This window comes from Oncorhynchus kisutch, unplaced genomic scaffold (assembly GCF_002021735.2).
Source record: "Oncorhynchus kisutch isolate 150728-3 unplaced genomic scaffold, Okis_V2 Okis02a-Okis13b_hom, whole genome shotgun sequence".
NCBI classification, from domain to species: Eukaryota; Metazoa; Chordata; class Actinopteri; order Salmoniformes; family Salmonidae; genus Oncorhynchus; species Oncorhynchus kisutch.
In genome coordinates, this window is record NW_022261979.1 from 5,782,380 (window position 1) to 5,800,173 (window position 17,794).

The window sequence follows — 17,794 nt, forward strand, 5'->3', positions numbered from 1 at the left end:
TCATTTATACCTAGCTCCATCATAATTTGTACCTAGCTCCATCATCATTTATACCTAGCTCCATCATCATTTATACCTAGCTCCATCATCATTTGTACCTAGCTCCATCATCATTTATACCTAGCTCCATCATCATTTGTACCTAGGTCCATCATCATTTATACCTAGCTCCATCATCATTTATACCTAGCTCCATCATAATTTATACCTAGCTCCATCATCATTTGTACCTAGCTCCATCATCATTTATACCTAGCTCCATCATCATTTATACCTAGCTCCATCATCATTTATACCTAGCTCCATCATCATTTATACCTAGCTCCATCATCATTTATACCTAGCTCCATCATCATTTGTACCTAGGTCCAGTATGTCTTCTCCTTCTATATCTATTAGCTGCTGTACATTTCATCATTGACCATCGGTCCACGTTTTAACCTGATCATATACAGTAGTGGAACATTACAGACTTCATATCTCCTCTCTTACTGAGGTGTAGTTGATTAGTTCCACACCAAGGTGGACAGGACACCAGACAATCTGTCACCTGTTGGTTTGCCAAGGACAGGGAGAGGTTTCTGGCATCCCTCCTATACAACAGCAGATGCACAAAGGAGATCAGGTCTGTGTCCCAAATGGCATCCTAATCCCTATATAGTTGCCTACTTTTGTCCAGAGCCCATAGGGCACCAATCAAAAGTAGTGCACTACATAGGGTATAGGGTGCCATTTGGATCAGAGACTGAATGAAGACCCAAATTGGAATGTGTTTGAAATAGCACTCATGCTAAATATTCTTAATGACGTATGTCTGCCAAGGTTATGTACATGAAGCCAGTAGCTGTCAGTATTATTCCTCTGCATAAAGGTGTCTGTGTGTGTGTGTCGGGGAGGGGCTGAGCGTTGCTGGGGAGAATGAGGGAACCATCCCACTCCGCCCACCAGAGGGCATCACTGCTCCCAGTTGCCATACAGAACAGTGTCACTATGTCAGCAGTGTAATGGTGGAGTTTCCATCATACTGCTTCCTTAAACCTTACAGATTTGTAAACGTTGAGGGGTTAGTTACGGCCGAGGGGAAGGGGAAGTCTGGCTTGAGACATAGAGAGAATTTGGGGGAGTGAGAGAGGTCAGCATGTCTGTAGCCAACAGGAAGCTGTACCAAGAGGACAGGAAATGTAAACCCTCCAGCAGCGACAGAATACTGGGGCCAACACTAACAGACTGGCATGCTGGCATCAGACCATTAAGATACACACTTAATCTGTCCCGAAAGGCACCCTATTCACTATACAGTACACCACTTTTGTCCAGAGCCCTATAGGCCTTGGTCAAGGGTAGTACACTACATATAGAATATTCAATAGAGTGCCGTTTGGGATTCAGCCCAGGCACTCTCCATCCCAGCCCATCTGTGTCTCCCTGGTGTACCTGCTTTGGGTGCTCCTTGTTGGGCCTGCTGTGGCGAAGACTGTGGGTGGTGCTGGAGGTCCTGGCTGAGGGTCCTGTAGAGGTCCTGTGGTTCTCCCTCCGGGCCTCTCCCCTCTCAGCCCTCTCTCTGGCCTGGATAGCCTCTCTCCCTCTGGGCCTCAGGAAGAGCTCCTTCCCCCGTAAGGACCTGCTGTGGCCATTCAACACTGGAACACAGAATGAGAACGATGAAATGTATGGACTGTTTACACTGTTTTCAACATCAGTTTTACAACTTTTCTGTTTACTCTATCCTTACATTAACCTTGAACCTGGTGTGGCCAAAGCCACATCCACACTGAATGCGTGTGCAGCTATTATTAACAAACCATAAATACCATACTAAATGGACAAACAAAAGTAGGCTAGCTATTCAAACTATGCAGAAGCTTCTCAGATAAACCATATTTCACACTTGAATAATATACGGAAGACAATGCCTAAGCTGATAACTATGATAGCAGTGTCAGTCTATCTGTCATGTGTTAAGAGCTATCCCACTGGGCACAGACGTCAATTCAACGTCTAATCCACGTTGGTTCAACGTAACTTCATTGAATTGACGTGGAAACAACATTGATTCAACCAGTGTGTTCTCAGTGGGATGCAACTGGCAGTCCGTTATGATATGTCTATATTTGTTTGATGTCAGGTACAGTTACATTATTATTACAAAGTAACCTGAAAAGACTGTACATTGAAGAGACTGTACATTGAAGACTGTACGTTGAAGAGACTGTACATTGAAGAGACTGTACATTAAAGACTGTACGTTGAAGACTGTACGTTGAAGACTGTACGTTGAAGACTGTACATTGAAGACTGTACATTGAAGACTGTACGTTGAAGACTGTACGTTGAAGACTGTACATTGAAGACTACATTGAAGACTGTACGTTGAAGAGACTGTACGTTGAAGAGACTGTACATTGAAGAGACTGTACATTGAAGACTGTACGTTGAAGACTGTACGTTGAAGACTACATTGAAGACTGTACGTTGAAGAGACTGTACATTGAAGAGACTGTACATTGAAGACTGTACGTTGAAGACTGTACGTTGAAGACTGTACATTGAAGACTACATTGAAGACTGTACGTTGAAGAGACTGTACGTTGAAGAGACTGTACATTGAAGACTGTACGTTGAAGACTGTACGTTGAAGACTGTACATTGAAGACTACATTGAAGACTGTACGTTGAAGACTGTACATTGAAGACTGTACGTTGAAGACTGTACGTTGAAGACTGTACGTTGAAGACTGTACGTTGAAGACTGTACATTGAAGACTGTACATTGAAGACTACATTGAAGACTGTACATTGAAGACTGTACGTTGAAGACTGTACATTGAAGACTGTACGTTGAAGACTGTACATTGAAGACTGTACATTGAAGACTGTACATTGAAGACTGTACGTTGAAGACTGTACGTTGAAGACTGTACATTGAAGACTGTACATTGAAGACTGTATGTTGAAGACTGTACATTGAAGACTGTACATCGAAGACTGTACATTGAAGACTGTACGTTGAAGACTGTACGTTGAAGACTGTACGTTGAAGACTGTACATTGAAGACTGTATGTTGAAGACTGTACATTGAAGACTACATTGAAGACTGTACGTTGAAGACTGTACATTGAAGACTACATTGAAGACTGTACGTTGAAGCCTGTACATTGAAGACTACATTGAAGACTGTACGTTAAAGACTGTACGTTGAAGACTGTACATTGAAGACTGTACATTGAAGACTGTACGTTGAAGACTGTACATTGAAGACTGTACATTGAAGACTACATTGAAGACTACATTGAAGACTGTACGTTGAAGACTGTACATTGAAGACTACATTGAAGACTGTACGTTGAAGACTGTACATTGAAGACTGTACATTGAAGACTGTATGTTGAAGACTGTACATTGAAGACTGTACATTGAAGACTGTACATTGAAGACTACATTGAAGACTGTACGTTGAAGACTGTACATTGAAGACTGTACATGGAAGACTGTACATTGAAGACTGTACATTGAAGACTGTACGTTGAAGACTGTACCGTTGAAGACTGTACATTGAAGACTGTACATTGAAGACTGTATGTTGAAGACTGTACATTGAAGACTACATTGAAGACTGTACGTTGAAGACTGTACATTGAAGACTACATTGAAGACTGTACGTTGAAGACTACATTGAAGACTGTACGTTGAAGAGACTGTACGTTGAAGAGACTGTACATTGAAGAGACTGTACATTGAAGACTGTACGTTGAAGACTGTACGTTGAAGACTGTACATTGAAGACTACATTGAAGACTGTACGTTGAAGAGACTGTGCGTTGAAGAGACTGTACATTGAAGACTGTACATTGAAGACTGTACGTTGAAGACTACATTGAAGACTGTACGTTGAAGACTGTACATTGAAGACTGTACGTTGAAGACTGTACGTTGAAGAGACTGAACGTTGAAGAGACTGTACATTGAAGACTGTACATTGAAGACTACATTGAAGACTGTACGTTGAAGACTGTACATTGAAGACTGTACGTTGAAGACTGTACGTTGAAGACTGTACATTGAAGACTGTACATTGAAGACTACATTGAAGACTGTACATTGAAGACTGTACGTTGAAGACTGTACATTGAAGACTGTACGTTGAAGACTGTACATTGAAGACTGTACATTGAAGACTGTACATTGAAGACTGTACGTTGAAGACTGTACATTGAAGACTGTACATTGAAGACTGTATGTTGAAGACTGTACATTGAAGACTGTACATTGAAGACTGTACATTGAAGACTGTACGTTGAAGACTGTACATTGAAGACTGTACATTGAAGACTGTATGTTGAAGACTGTACATTGAAGACTACATTGAAGACTGTACGTTGAAGACTGTACATTGAAGACTACATTGAAGACTGTACGTTGAAGCCTGTACATTGAAGACTACATTGAAGACTGTACGTTGAAGACTGTACGTTGAAGACTGTACATTGAAGACTGTACATTGAAGACTGTACGTTGAAGACTGTACATTGAAGACTGTACATTGAAGACTGTACATTGAAGACTACATTGAAGACTGTACGTTGAAGACTGTACATTGAAGACTACATTGAAGACTGTACGTTGAAGACTGTACATTGAAGACTGTACATTGAAGACTGTATGTTGAAGACTGTACATTGAAGACTGTACATTGAAGACTGTACATTGAAGACTGTACATTGAAGACTGTACATTGAAGACTGTACATTGAAGACTGTACGTTGAAGACTGTACCGTTGAAGACTGTACATTGAAGACTGTACATTGAAGACTGTATGTTGAAGACTGTACATTGAAGACTACATTGAAGACTGTACGTTGAAGACTGTACATTGAAGACTACATTGAAGACTGTACGTTGAAGACTACATTGAAGACTGTACGTTGAAGAGACTGTACATTGAAGAGACTGTACATTGAAGACTGTACGTTGAAGACTGTACGTTGAAGACTGTACATTGAAGACTACATTGAAGACTGTACGTTGAAGAGACTGTACGTTGAAGAGACTGTACATTGAAGATGGTCCGTTGAAGACTGTACGTTGAAGAGACTGTACGTTGAAGAGACTGTACATTGAAGACTGTACATTGAAGACTGTACATTGAAGACTACATTGAAGACTGTACGTTGAAGACTGTACATTGAAGACTGTACGTTGAAGACTGTACGTTGAAGACTGTACATTGAAGACTGTACATTGAAGACTACATTGAAGACTGTACATTGAAGACTGTACGTTGAAGACTGTACATTGAAGACTGTACGTTGAAGACTGTACATTGAAGACTGTACATTGAAGACTGTACGTTGAAGACTGTACGTTGAAGACTGTACATTGAAGACTGTACATTGAAGACTGTATGTTGAAGACTGTACATTGAAGACTGTACATTGAAGACTGTATGTTGAAGACTGTACGTTGAAGACTGTACATTGAAGACTGTACATTGAAGACTGTATGTTGAAGACTGTACATTGAAGACTACATTGAAGACTGTACGTTGAAGACTGTACATTGAAGACTACATTGAAGACTGTACGTTGAAGCCTGTACATTGAAGACTGTACGTTGAAGCCTGTACATTGAAGACTACATTGAAGACTGTACGTTGAAGACTGTACGTTGAAGACTGTACATTGAAGACTGTACATTGAAGACTGTACGTTGAAGACTGTACATTGAAGACTGTACATTGAAGACTGTACATTGAAGACTACATTGAAGACTGTACATTGAAGACTGTACATTGAAGACTGTACATGGAAGACTGTACATTGAAGACTGTACATTGAAGACTGTACGTTGAAGACTGTACTGTTGAAGACTGTACATTGAAGACTGTACATTGAAGACTGTATGTTGAAGACTGTACATTGAAGACTACATTGAAGACTGTACGTTGAAGACTGTACATTGAAGACTACATTGAAGACTGTACGTTGAAGCCTGTACATTGAAGACTACATTGAAGACTGTACGTTGAAGACTGTACGTTGAATACTGTACATTGAAGACTGTACATTGAAGACTGTACGTTGAAGACTGTACATTGAAGACTGTACATTGAAGACTACATTGAAGACTACATTGAAGACTGTACGTTGAAGACTGTACATTGAAGACTGTACATTGAAGACTGTACGTTGAAGACTGTACATTGAAGACTACATTGACGACTGTACGTTGAAGACTGTACATTGAAGACTGTACATTGAAGACTGTACATTGAAGACTACATTGAAGACTGTACGTTGAAGACGGTACATTGAAGACTGTACATTGAAGACTGTACCGTTGAAGACTGTACATTGAAGACTGTACATTGAAGACTAAATTTAAGACTGTAAGTTGAAGACTGTACATTGAAGACTACATTGAAGACTGTACGTTGAAGACTGTACATTGAAGACTGTACATTGAAGACTGTATGTTGAAGACTGTACTTTGAAGACAGTACATTGAAGACTACATTGAAGACTGTACGTTGAAGACTGTACATTGAAGACTGTACATTGAAGACTGTACGTTGAAGACTGTACATTGAAGACTGTACGTTGAAGACTGTACATTGAAGACTGTACATTGAAGACTGTACGTTGAAGACTGTACGTTGAAGAGACTGTATGTTGAAGAGACTGTACATTGAAGAGACTGTACATTGAAGAGACTGTATGTTGAAGAGACTGTATGTTGAAGAGACTGTACATTGAAGAGACTGTATGTTGAAGAGACTGTACGTTAAAGACTGTACGTTAACGACTGTACGTTAAAGACTGTACGTTGAGGAGACAGTACGTTGAAGAGACTGTACATTGAAGAGACTGTACATTGAAGAGACTGTATGTTGAAGAGACTGTATGTTGAAGAGACTGTACATTGAAGAGACTGTATGTTGAAGAGACTGTACATTGAAGAGACTGTACGTTGAAGAGACTGTATGTTGAAGAGACTGTACATTGAAGAGACTGTGCTTAATCAAATCAGTTGAAAAGCTTTCAGTGAGTCCCTGTGGTGCTCCCAGAAGTGTCATTCTAACAAACACCTATTTGAACGGTGACCAATCCCATTTCTTTACAACGCTTTCATTTCAACACCACTCAATATCTCTTGGAAAAAAGGAACAAAATGCATCAAGAACCACCCAAGGTTATATCAACATCTAAAAATCCATCCCTTCAAATATCCTGCCGCTGTCAAACTACAAGTACTGTGACGGTAGACCTACTGAAAAGAAAGTGTCCAATGTTGGAAAGTAAGATGATAGTGAAACAGAGAAATAGTGTTTGTTGGGTCAGTTAATCAGTGAAAGCAGTGCTCTATATCTGCCTGAGGGAGCTGTATTTGACACCAAGCAGTTGGCCTCCCGCCAGTGCAGCATATTAAAGTGTCCTACTTGGCACAAGCTCTAGCTGGGAGAAGTCTCTGGTTCCCTCAACGTGTGTCGGACCAACACTCTGGCTCTGGGTAACGTTTGGCTTTCCCACAGAGCACTTTTCAGCACACACACACACACACACACAGACACAGACACAGACACAGACACACACACACACACACACACACACACACACACACACACACACACACACACACACACACACACACACACACACACACACACACACACACACACTCATACACACACTCATACACACACTCATACACATACACACACACACACACACACACACACACACACACACACACACACACACACACACACACACACACACCCTCTGTATACAGTACACACACACACACAAACAAATGCTCTCACACACACTCATACACACAAACAAATGCTCACACACACATCCCTTCCCTAATTCTGGCCAGGCTGTTTAAGTGTATGTCCAACATGTAGACAAGCACTCCTCCTCCTCCTCCTCCTCCTCCTCCTCCTCCATCCATCATAGTTGACAGAATAAACATGAGCTCAACTTTTGACCTCCACAGTAAGTTTCTCTCTCTCTCTATAAGGTGGTGTCAGTGCTGAGCTGTGTGTGGACTGTTGACCTCCACAGTAAGTTTCTCTCTGTAAGGTGGTGTCAGTGCTGAGCTGTGTGTGGACTTTTGACCTCCACAGTAAGTTTCTCTCTCTCTCTATAAGGTGGTGTCAGTGCTGAGCTGTGTGTGGACTGTTGTCCTCCACAGTAAGTTTCTCTCTGTAAGGTGGTGTCAGTGCTGAGCTGTGTGTGGACTGTTGTCCTCCACAGTAAGTTTCTCTCTATAAGGTGGTGTCAGTGCTGAGCTGTGTGTGGACTGTTGACCTCCACAGTAAGTTTCTATCTGTAAGGTGGTGTCAGTGCTGAGCTGTGTGTGGACTGTTGACCTCCACAGTAAGTTTCTCTCTCTCTCTATAAGGTGGTGTCAGTGCTGAGCTGTGTGTGGACTGTTGACCTCCACAGTAAGTTTCTCTCTGTAAGGTGGTGTCAGTGCTGAGCTGTGTGTGGACTGTTGTCCTCCACAGTAAGTTTCTCTCTATAAGGTGGTGTCAGTGCTGAGCTGTGTGTGGACTGTTGACCTCCACAGTAAGTTTCTCTCTGTAAGGTGGTGTCAGTGCTGAGCTGTGTGTGGACTGTTGACCTCCACAGTAAGTTTCTCTCTCTCTCTATAAGGTGGTGTCAGTGCTGAGCTGTGTGTGGACTGTTGACCTCCACAGTAAGTTTCTCTCTGTAAGGTGGTGTCAGTGCTGAGCTGTGTGTGGACTGTTGTCCTCCACAGTAAGTTTCTCTCTGTAAGGTGGTGTCAGTGCTGAGCTGTGTGTGGACTGTTGATCTCCACAGTAAGTTTCTCTCTCTCTCTCTATAAGGTGGTGTCAGTGCTGAGCTGTGTGTGGACTGTTGTCCTCCACAGTAAGTTTCTCTCTCGCTCTGTAAGGTGGTGTCAGTGCTGAGCTGTGTGTGGACTGTTGTCCTCCACAGCAAGTTTCTCTCTCAATCTGTAAGGTGGTGTCAGTGCTGAGCTGTGTGTGGACTGTTGTCCTCCACAGTAAGTTTCTCTCTCTCTCGGATTCCTGCTGAGTTGATCCCCCATACATACTACTGACTGTCTGCACAAGACCTAGCATGTTCACATCCGTCCTAAGACACGCTTCCTCAAACACTGTGCTCTACTCTGGTTGTGTCCCAAATGGCAAACTATTACCTTTATAGTGACCAGGTCAAAAACTAAGGGCTCTGGTTAAAAGTAGTGGACTATTTTACCTTTATTTAACTAGGCAAGTCAGTTAAGAACAAATTCTTATTTTCAATGAGGGCCTAGGAACAGTGGGTTAACTGCCTGTTCAGGGGCAGAACGACAGATTTTTACCTTGTCAGCTCAGGGATTCGATCTTGCATCCTTTCGGTTACTAGGCCAATGCACTAACCACTAGGCTACCTAGCAGCCGCACTATAAAGGGAATAGGGTGACATTTGTGACTCGGACTCTGTAGGCCCATAGAGCTGCTGCTCCTTTAAGACCCATGGCCCTGGGTGAGAGCTGCTCCTTTAAGACCCATGACCCTGGGTGAGAGCTGCTGCTCCTTTAAGACCCATGACCCTGGGTGAGAGCTGCTACTCCTTTAAGACCCATGGCCCTGGGTGAGAGCTGCTACTCCTTTAAGACCCATGGCCCTGGGTGAGAGCTGCTCCTTTAAGACACATGACCCTGGGTGAGAGCTGCTACTCCTTTAAGACCCATGGCCCTGGGTGAGAGCTGCTCCTTTAAGACCCATGGCCCTGGGTGAGAGCTGCTACTCCTTTAAGACCCATGGCCCTGGGCGAGAGCTGCTGCTCTTTTAAGACCCATGGCCCTGGGTGAGAGCTGCTCCTTTAAGACCCATGAACCTGGGTGAGAGCTGCTACTCCTTTAAGACCCATGGCCCTGGGTGAGAGCTGCTGCTCCTTTAAGACCCATGGCCCTGGGTGAGAGCTGCTCCTTTAAGACCCATGACCCTGGGTGAGAGCTGCTACTCCTTTAAGACCCATGACCCTGGGTGAGAGCTGCTACTCCTTTAAGACCCATGGCCCTGGGTGAGAGCTGCTCCTTTAAGACCCATGAACCTGGGTGAGAGCTGCTACTCCTTTAAGACCCATGGCCCTGGGTGAGAGCTGCTCCTTTAAGACCCATGAACCTGGGTGAGAGCTGCTACTCCTTTAAGACCCATGGCCCTGGGTGAGAGCTGCTACTCCTTTAAGACCCATGGCCCTGGGTGAGAGCTGCTACTCCTTTAAGACCCATGGCCCTGGGTGAGAGCTGCTACTCCTTTAAGACCCATGGCCCTGGGTGAGAGCTGCTACTCCTTTAAGACCCATGGCCCTGGGTGAGAGCTGCTACTCCTTTAAGACCCATGGCCCTGGGTGAGAGCTGCTGCTCCTTTAAGACCCATGAACCTGGGTGAGAGCTGCTACTCCTTTAAGACCCATGGCCCTGGGTGAGAGCTGCTACTCCTTTAAGACCCATGAACCTGGGTGAGGACTGTTTATACTTTGCTTCAGTAGAAGTGAAAAACGCCCGGTGCTATGCTTACAGGGTGTGTGTGTGTGTGTGTGTGTGTGTGTGTGTGTGTGTGTGTGTGTGTGTGTGTGTGTGTGTGTGTGTGTAAAGGGAGGATGATGGATCTCTGTTTGTGGACGTGGATCATTGAGTACATCGTTTGCTTCCTAAATGGCACCCTATTCCCTATGTAGTGCACTACTTTGGGCCTGGGCGCTGGTTAAAAGTAGTGCACTATAGATTTGGGATGCTCTCCATCAACTCATGGTGTGAGAGGAGACAGAGATGTAATTCACTAGGCTTCTTCTGATTGGTGAGGGAGAATTATACAGTATGGGCCTCTAGGCTCTGTTACTAGGTAGAGTAGAACGACGTCTGGGAAAGAGTGAGTGATGTGACTGGCTGACTGAGTGAGTGACTGAGTAAGTGAGTGACTGAGTGAGTGACTGAGTGAATAAGAAGGAGAACAAAACAACATGGTATATCAGTAGTGAGTACCAAAACAACATGGAGATCAGTAGTGTGTACCAAAACAACATGGTATATCAGTAGTGAGTACCAAAACAACATGGTATATCAGTAGTGTGTACCAAAACAACATGGTATATCAGTAGTGAGTACCAAAACAACATGGAGATCAGTAGTGAGTACCAAAACAACATGGAGATCAGTAGTGAGTACCAAAACAACATGGAGATCAGTTGTGAGTACCAAAACAACATGGAGATCAGTAGTGAGTACCAAAACAACATGGTATATCAGTAGTGAGTACCAAAACAACATGGAGATCAGTAGTGTGTACCAAAACAACATGGTATATCAGTAGTGAGTACCAAAATAACATGGTATATCAGTAGTGTGTACCAAAACAACATGGTATATCAGTAGTGAGTACCAAAACAACATGGAGATCAGTAGTGAGTACCAAAACAACATGGAGATCAGTTGTGAGTACCAAAACAACATGGAGATCAGTAGTGAGTACCAAAACAACATGGTATATCAGTAGTGAGTACCAAAACAACATGGTATATCAGTAGTGAGTACCAAAACAACATGGAGATCAGTTGTGAGTACCAAAACAACATGGTATATCAGTAGTGAGTACCAAAACAACATGGAGATCAGTTGTGAGTACCAAAACAACATGGAGATCAGTTGTGAGTACCAAAACAACATGGAGATCAGTTGTGAGTACCAAAACAACATGGAGATCAGTAGTGTGTACCAAAACAACATGGAGATCAGTAGTGAGTACCAAAACAACATGGAGATCAGTTGTGAGTACCAAAACAACATGGAGATCAGTAGTGTGTACCAAAACAACATGGAGATCAGTAGTGTGTACCAAAACAACATGGAGATCAGTAGTGAGTACCAAAACAACATGGAGATCAGTAGTGAGTACCAAAACAACATGGAGATCAGTAGTGAGTACCAAAACAACATGGTAGATCAGTAGTGAGTACCAAAACAACATGGAGATCAGTAGTGAGTACCAAAACAACATGGAGATCAGTAGTGAGTACCAAAACAACATGGAGATCAGTAGTGTGTACCAAAACAACATGGAGATCAGTAGTGAGTACCAAAACAACATGGTAGATCAGTAGTGAGTACCAAAACAACATGGAGATCAGTAGTGAGTACCAAAACAACATGGAGATCAGTAGTGAGTACCAAAACAACATGGTAGATCAGTAGTGTGTACCAAAACAACATGGTAGATCAGTAGTACCATGTCCATTGGAGACCTTCTTCCCCGGCGTTGTTTTGTTTTTCCGCTGTGAGGACGGACAGGAAGTTGAGTTGTGGCTGTGAGCTGACATCCTGTCGTCACACTCCTCCTCTTCATCATCTTCATCCTCCAGATCCACATCATCCTGGGCACTCCCAAAGTACGCCATGTTGCCCGGCAACGCAGCCGAGCCTGAGAGGAAGGATGGGAGGGAGGAGAGTAGAGAGGGGGAGAACAGACAGAGGGATGGGCATGGAGGAAGAGAGGGACAGAGAGAGGAATGGGCATGGAGGAAGAGAGGGACAGAGAAAGGGATGGGCATGGAGGAAGAGAGGGACAGAGAGAGGGATGGGCATGGAGGAAGAGAGGGACAGAGAGAGGGAAACAGACACTTTTAGAAAGGAGTCTGTAGCACACAACTGAGCCGATATTACCACTAGCAACAAGAACATAGCACATAGCAACAAGAACATAGCACATAGCAACAAGAATATAGCACATAGCAACTAGCCGTAGCAACAAGAACATTCATTTATTGTAACTCAAACACATTTTGACGTAGAGATACTCAACACAATGATGAAGAGCTCTTATTGCAGTATGACTTGGTTTGAGGCCCTTGTTGGCATGGAAAATGCCAGATGTGCTTCAATCTTCCTCTGACCAGGAAATCAGCTGTCATTTTCTGTTTATTTTCCAATTCTACACGCTGAATCAGCATCGTTGGTCGACACCCAGCAGGTGATCACATGGCCACACCGACACGGTGTGTTTAGTGCTTTACTCATCTCCATCCATACTACCCACCTCCCTCCTCATCTCCATCTATACTACCCACCTCCCTCCTCATCTCCATCTATACTACCCACCTCCCTCCTCATCTCCATCTATACTACCCACCTCCCTCCTCATCTCCATCTATACTACCCACCTCCCTCCTCATCTCCATCTATACTACCCACCTCCCTCCTCATCTCCATCTATACTACCCACCTCCCTCCTCATCTCCATCTATACTACCCACCTCCCTCCTCATCTCCATCCATACTACCCACCCACCTCCCTCCTCATCTCCATCTATACTACCCACCTCCCTCCTCATCTCCATCTATACTACCCACCTCCCTCCTCATCTCCATCTATACTACCCACCTCCCTCCTCATCTCCATCCATACTACCCACCCACCTCCCTCCTCATCTCCATCTATACTACCCACCTCCCTCCTCATCTCCATCTATACTACCCACCTCCCTCCTCATCTCCATCTATACTACCCACCCACCTCCCTCCTCATCTCCATCCATACTACCCACCTCCCTCCTCATCTCCATCTATACTACCCACCTCCCTCCTCATCTCCATCTATACTACCCACCTCCCTCCTCATCTCCATCTATACTACCCACCTCCCTCCTCATCTCCATCTATACTACCCACCTCCCTCCTCACCTCCATCCATACTACCCACGTCCCTCCTCATCTCCATATATACTACCCACCTCCCTCCTCATCTCCATCTATACTACCCACCTCCCTCCTCATCTCCATCTATACTACCCACCTCCCTCCTCATCTCCATCTATACTACCCACCTCCCTCCTCATCTCCATCTATACTACCCACCTCCCTCCTCATCTCCATCTATACTACCTACCCACCTCCCTCCTCATCTCCATCTATACTACCCACCTCCCTCCTCATCTCCATCTATACTACCCACCCACCTCCCTCCTCATCTCCATCTATACTACCCACCCACCTCCCTCCTCATCTCCATCCATACTACCCACCTCCCTCCTCATCTCCATCTATACTACCCACCTCCCTCCTCATCTCCATCCATACTACCCACCCACCTCCCTCCTCATCTCCATCTATACTACCCACCTCCCTCCTCATCTCCATCTATACTACCCACCTCCCTCCTCATAGTTGTAATCACGAGGAATAAAGACCACACCCAATATCCTTGTATTTTATTTTTTCCACTGTCTCTATGCACACTCACAGGACTCTACACACTCTCACACACGGACACTCCAACTCACACACAACATGCACACACTGTCACGTTGGCATAAATGATTCCGGAGACAGACGCAGGAATGCGTAATAGTAAAAAAAAATGTTTTAACCCAAATTACGACCCGTAATCATCTGCGCACAATGGTACGAAAGCCAAAACACACAGCACAGGTAGTCAAACATCCCAACAGCCCAATGGAAACCAAAGGGAACACTTATACAAGTACTAATCAGTGGGAACAGGGGCCAGGTAACCGTAATGAACGTTCCGGAGGGATCCGTGACACACACATTTATACTGACTCTACACACACATTTATACTGACTCTACACACACATTTATACTGACTCGACACACACATTTATACTGACTCTACACACACACACATTTATACTGACTCTACACACACACACATTTATACTGACTGGGTCTCGACCCCGCCCTGTGCAACTGGGTACTGGACTTCCTGACGGGCCGCCCCCAGGTGGTGAGGGTAGGCAACAACATCTCCACCCCGCTGATCCTCAACACTGGGGCCCCACAAGGGTGCGTTCTGAGCCCTCTCCTGTACTCCCTGTTCACCCACGACTGTGTGGCCACGCACGCCTCCAACTCAATCATCAAGTTTGCGGACGACACAACAGTGGTAGGCTTGATTACCAACAACGACGAGACGGCCTACAGGGAGGACGTGAGGGCCCTCGGAGTGTGGTGTCAGGAAAATAACCTCACACTCAACGTCAACAAAACTAAGGAGATGATTGTGGACTTCAGGAAACAGCAGAGGGAACACCCCCCTATCCACATCGATGGAACAGTAGTGGAGAGGGTAGTAAGTTTTAAGTTCCTCGGCGTACACATCACAGACAAACTGAATTGGTCCACCCACACAGACAGCATCGTGAAGAAGGCGCAGCAGTGCCTCTTCAACCTCAGGAGGCTGAAGAAATTTGGCTTGTCACCAAAAGCACTCACAAACTTCTACAGATGCACAATCGAGAGCATCCTGTCCGGCTGTAAGGCTCTCCAGAGGGTAGTGAGGTCTGCACAACGCATCACCGGGGGCAAACTACCTGCCCTCCTGGACACCTACACCACCCGATGTCACAGGAAGGCTATAAAGATCATCAAGGACAGCAACCACCCGAGCCACTGCCTGTTCACCCCGCTATCATCTAGAAGGCGAGGTCAGTACAGGTGCATCAAAGCTGGGACCGAGAGACTGAAAAACAGCTTCTATCTCAAGGCCATCAGACTGTTAAACAGCCACCACTAACATTGAGTGGCTGCTGCCAACACACTGACTCAACTCCAGCCACTTTAATAATGGGAATTGATGGGAAATTATGTAAAATATATCACTAGCCACTTTAAACAATGCTACCTAATATAATGTTTACATACCCTACATTATTCATCTCATATGTATACGTATATACTGTACTCTATATCATCTACTGCATCCTTATGTAATACATGTATCACTAGCCACTTTAACTATGCCACTTTGTTTACATACTCATCTCATATGTATATACTGCACTCAATACCATCTACTGTATCTTGCCTATGCCGCTCTGTACCATCACTCATTCATATATCTTTATGTACATATTCTTTATCCCCTTACACTTGTGTCTATAAGGTAGTAGTTTTGGAATTGTTAGCTAGATTACTTGTTGGTTATTACTGCATTGTCGGAACTAGAAGCACAAGCATTTCGCTACACTCGCACTAACATCTGCTAACCATGTGTATGTGACAAATAAAATTTGATTTGATTTGATTTGATTTACACACACACACATTTATACTGACTCTACACAAACACACATTTATACGGACTCTACACACACACGCATTTATACTGACTCTACACACACACACACATACACACACACTGACACCAACACACACACATACACATTTATACTGACTCTACACACACACATTTATACTGACTCTACACACACTGACACTCCAACACACACACAACATGCACACACATTTATACTGACTCTACACACACACAGTCACATACAATCATCATTTACACTGCTGCTACTCTGTTTATCATATATCCTGATGCCTAGTCACCTTTAACCCTTTACATATCTACCTCTACCACTCCAGTGTCCCTGTACATTGTTAATATGTTACTGAACTGACCCTGTATATAGTATGTTTACCCCTCTACATTGTTAATATGTTACTGAACTGACCCTGTATATAGTATGTTTACCCCTCTACATTGTTAATATGTTACTGAACTGACCCTGTATATAGTATGTTTACCCCTCTACATTGTTAATATGGTACTGAACTGACCCTGTTTACAGCTTCTTACTTTCTCCTGTTATTTTTATTTCTTATTTTTATATCTCCTGTGTTTTTGTTCTACCTTGTTATTTTTAGTACCACATTGATATTGATTACTGCATTGTTGGGTTTAGAGTTTGTTAAAAAAAGGCATTTCACTGTATTTGTGCACGTGACATTAAAACACATCTGGACACACCACATGTCTATAGGACACTCAGTATTAATAGCCCCTGGGCCATGACACTAACCAACCAACCCTGGAGGCATCAGCTGAACCTAATGACAGGAAGCGTCCCAAATGGCACCCTATTCCCTACATAGTGCACTACTTTTGATCAAGACCCATATGGCTCTGGTCAAAAAGTATGCACTTCAGTCTGTACGTGCCCTAGTCACAAGTAGTGCACTATGTAGGGAATAGGGTGCCATTTGGGACGAAGACAGCTCCCTCCGTCCCCCCGACCTCCCTCTAGTCCACCATGACGATGATCCTCACTGAGAGGAGACCCCAGGCTACTGCCCTCCTCACAATGGAGAGCCTGTTCAGCCTACTCAGCCCTCATCTCGGCCCAAGGGCAAATGAATGGCCATTTATCCTCTCTGAAGGTCAGCGGGTCCATGGCACTGCATGCCTGCCGCTTGGGCTGCCATGTGATCGTGCATTGGGGAGATAGTATGCAGAGTTGCATGGTGGGCTAGTAATTGATTGCAGTTAGGCTATGGCATTGGGGCTGGTGTGAATGTGTACGGGCATTGGGGAAAGATTCCATTGAGTTGCATGGGCTAGACCAAGATAATCGATCAGAAAGGCAATCATGATAATATAGTTGAATGGGATAGACCAAGATAATCGATCAGAAAGGCAATCATGATAATATAGTTGCATGGGCTAGACCAAGATAATCGATCAGAAAGGCAATCATGATAATATAGTTGCATGGGCTAGACCAAGATAATCGATCAGAAAGGCAATCATGATAATATAGTTGCATGGGCTAGACCAAGATAATCGATCAGAAAGGCAATCATGATAATATAGTTGCATGGGCTAGACCAAGATAATCGATCAGAAAGGCAATCATGATAATATAGTTGCATGGGCTAGACCAAGATAATCGATCAGAAAGGCAATCATGATAATATAGTTGCATGGGCTAGACCAAGATAATCGATCAGAAAGGCA

General features: G+C 44.0%; 1 protein-coding gene across 2 annotated transcripts in view; it reads right to left on the reverse strand.

Moving 5' to 3' along the window:
• LOC109883683 (protein Jumonji-like) overlaps nt 1-17,794 on the reverse strand; it is a 109,488-nt gene that overhangs the window by 23,408 nt on the left and 68,286 nt on the right. For both annotated transcript variants that reach the window (XM_031812042.1, XM_031812041.1), the window contains exons 5-6: nt 12,262-12,453; nt 1,435-1,640 (exon numbers count right to left, since the gene is read on the reverse strand). In XM_031812042.1, coding sequence (XP_031667902.1) covers nt 1,435-1,640; nt 12,262-12,453 — 398 coding nt within the window. The remainder of the gene's footprint in view (nt 1-1,434; nt 1,641-12,261; nt 12,454-17,794) is intronic.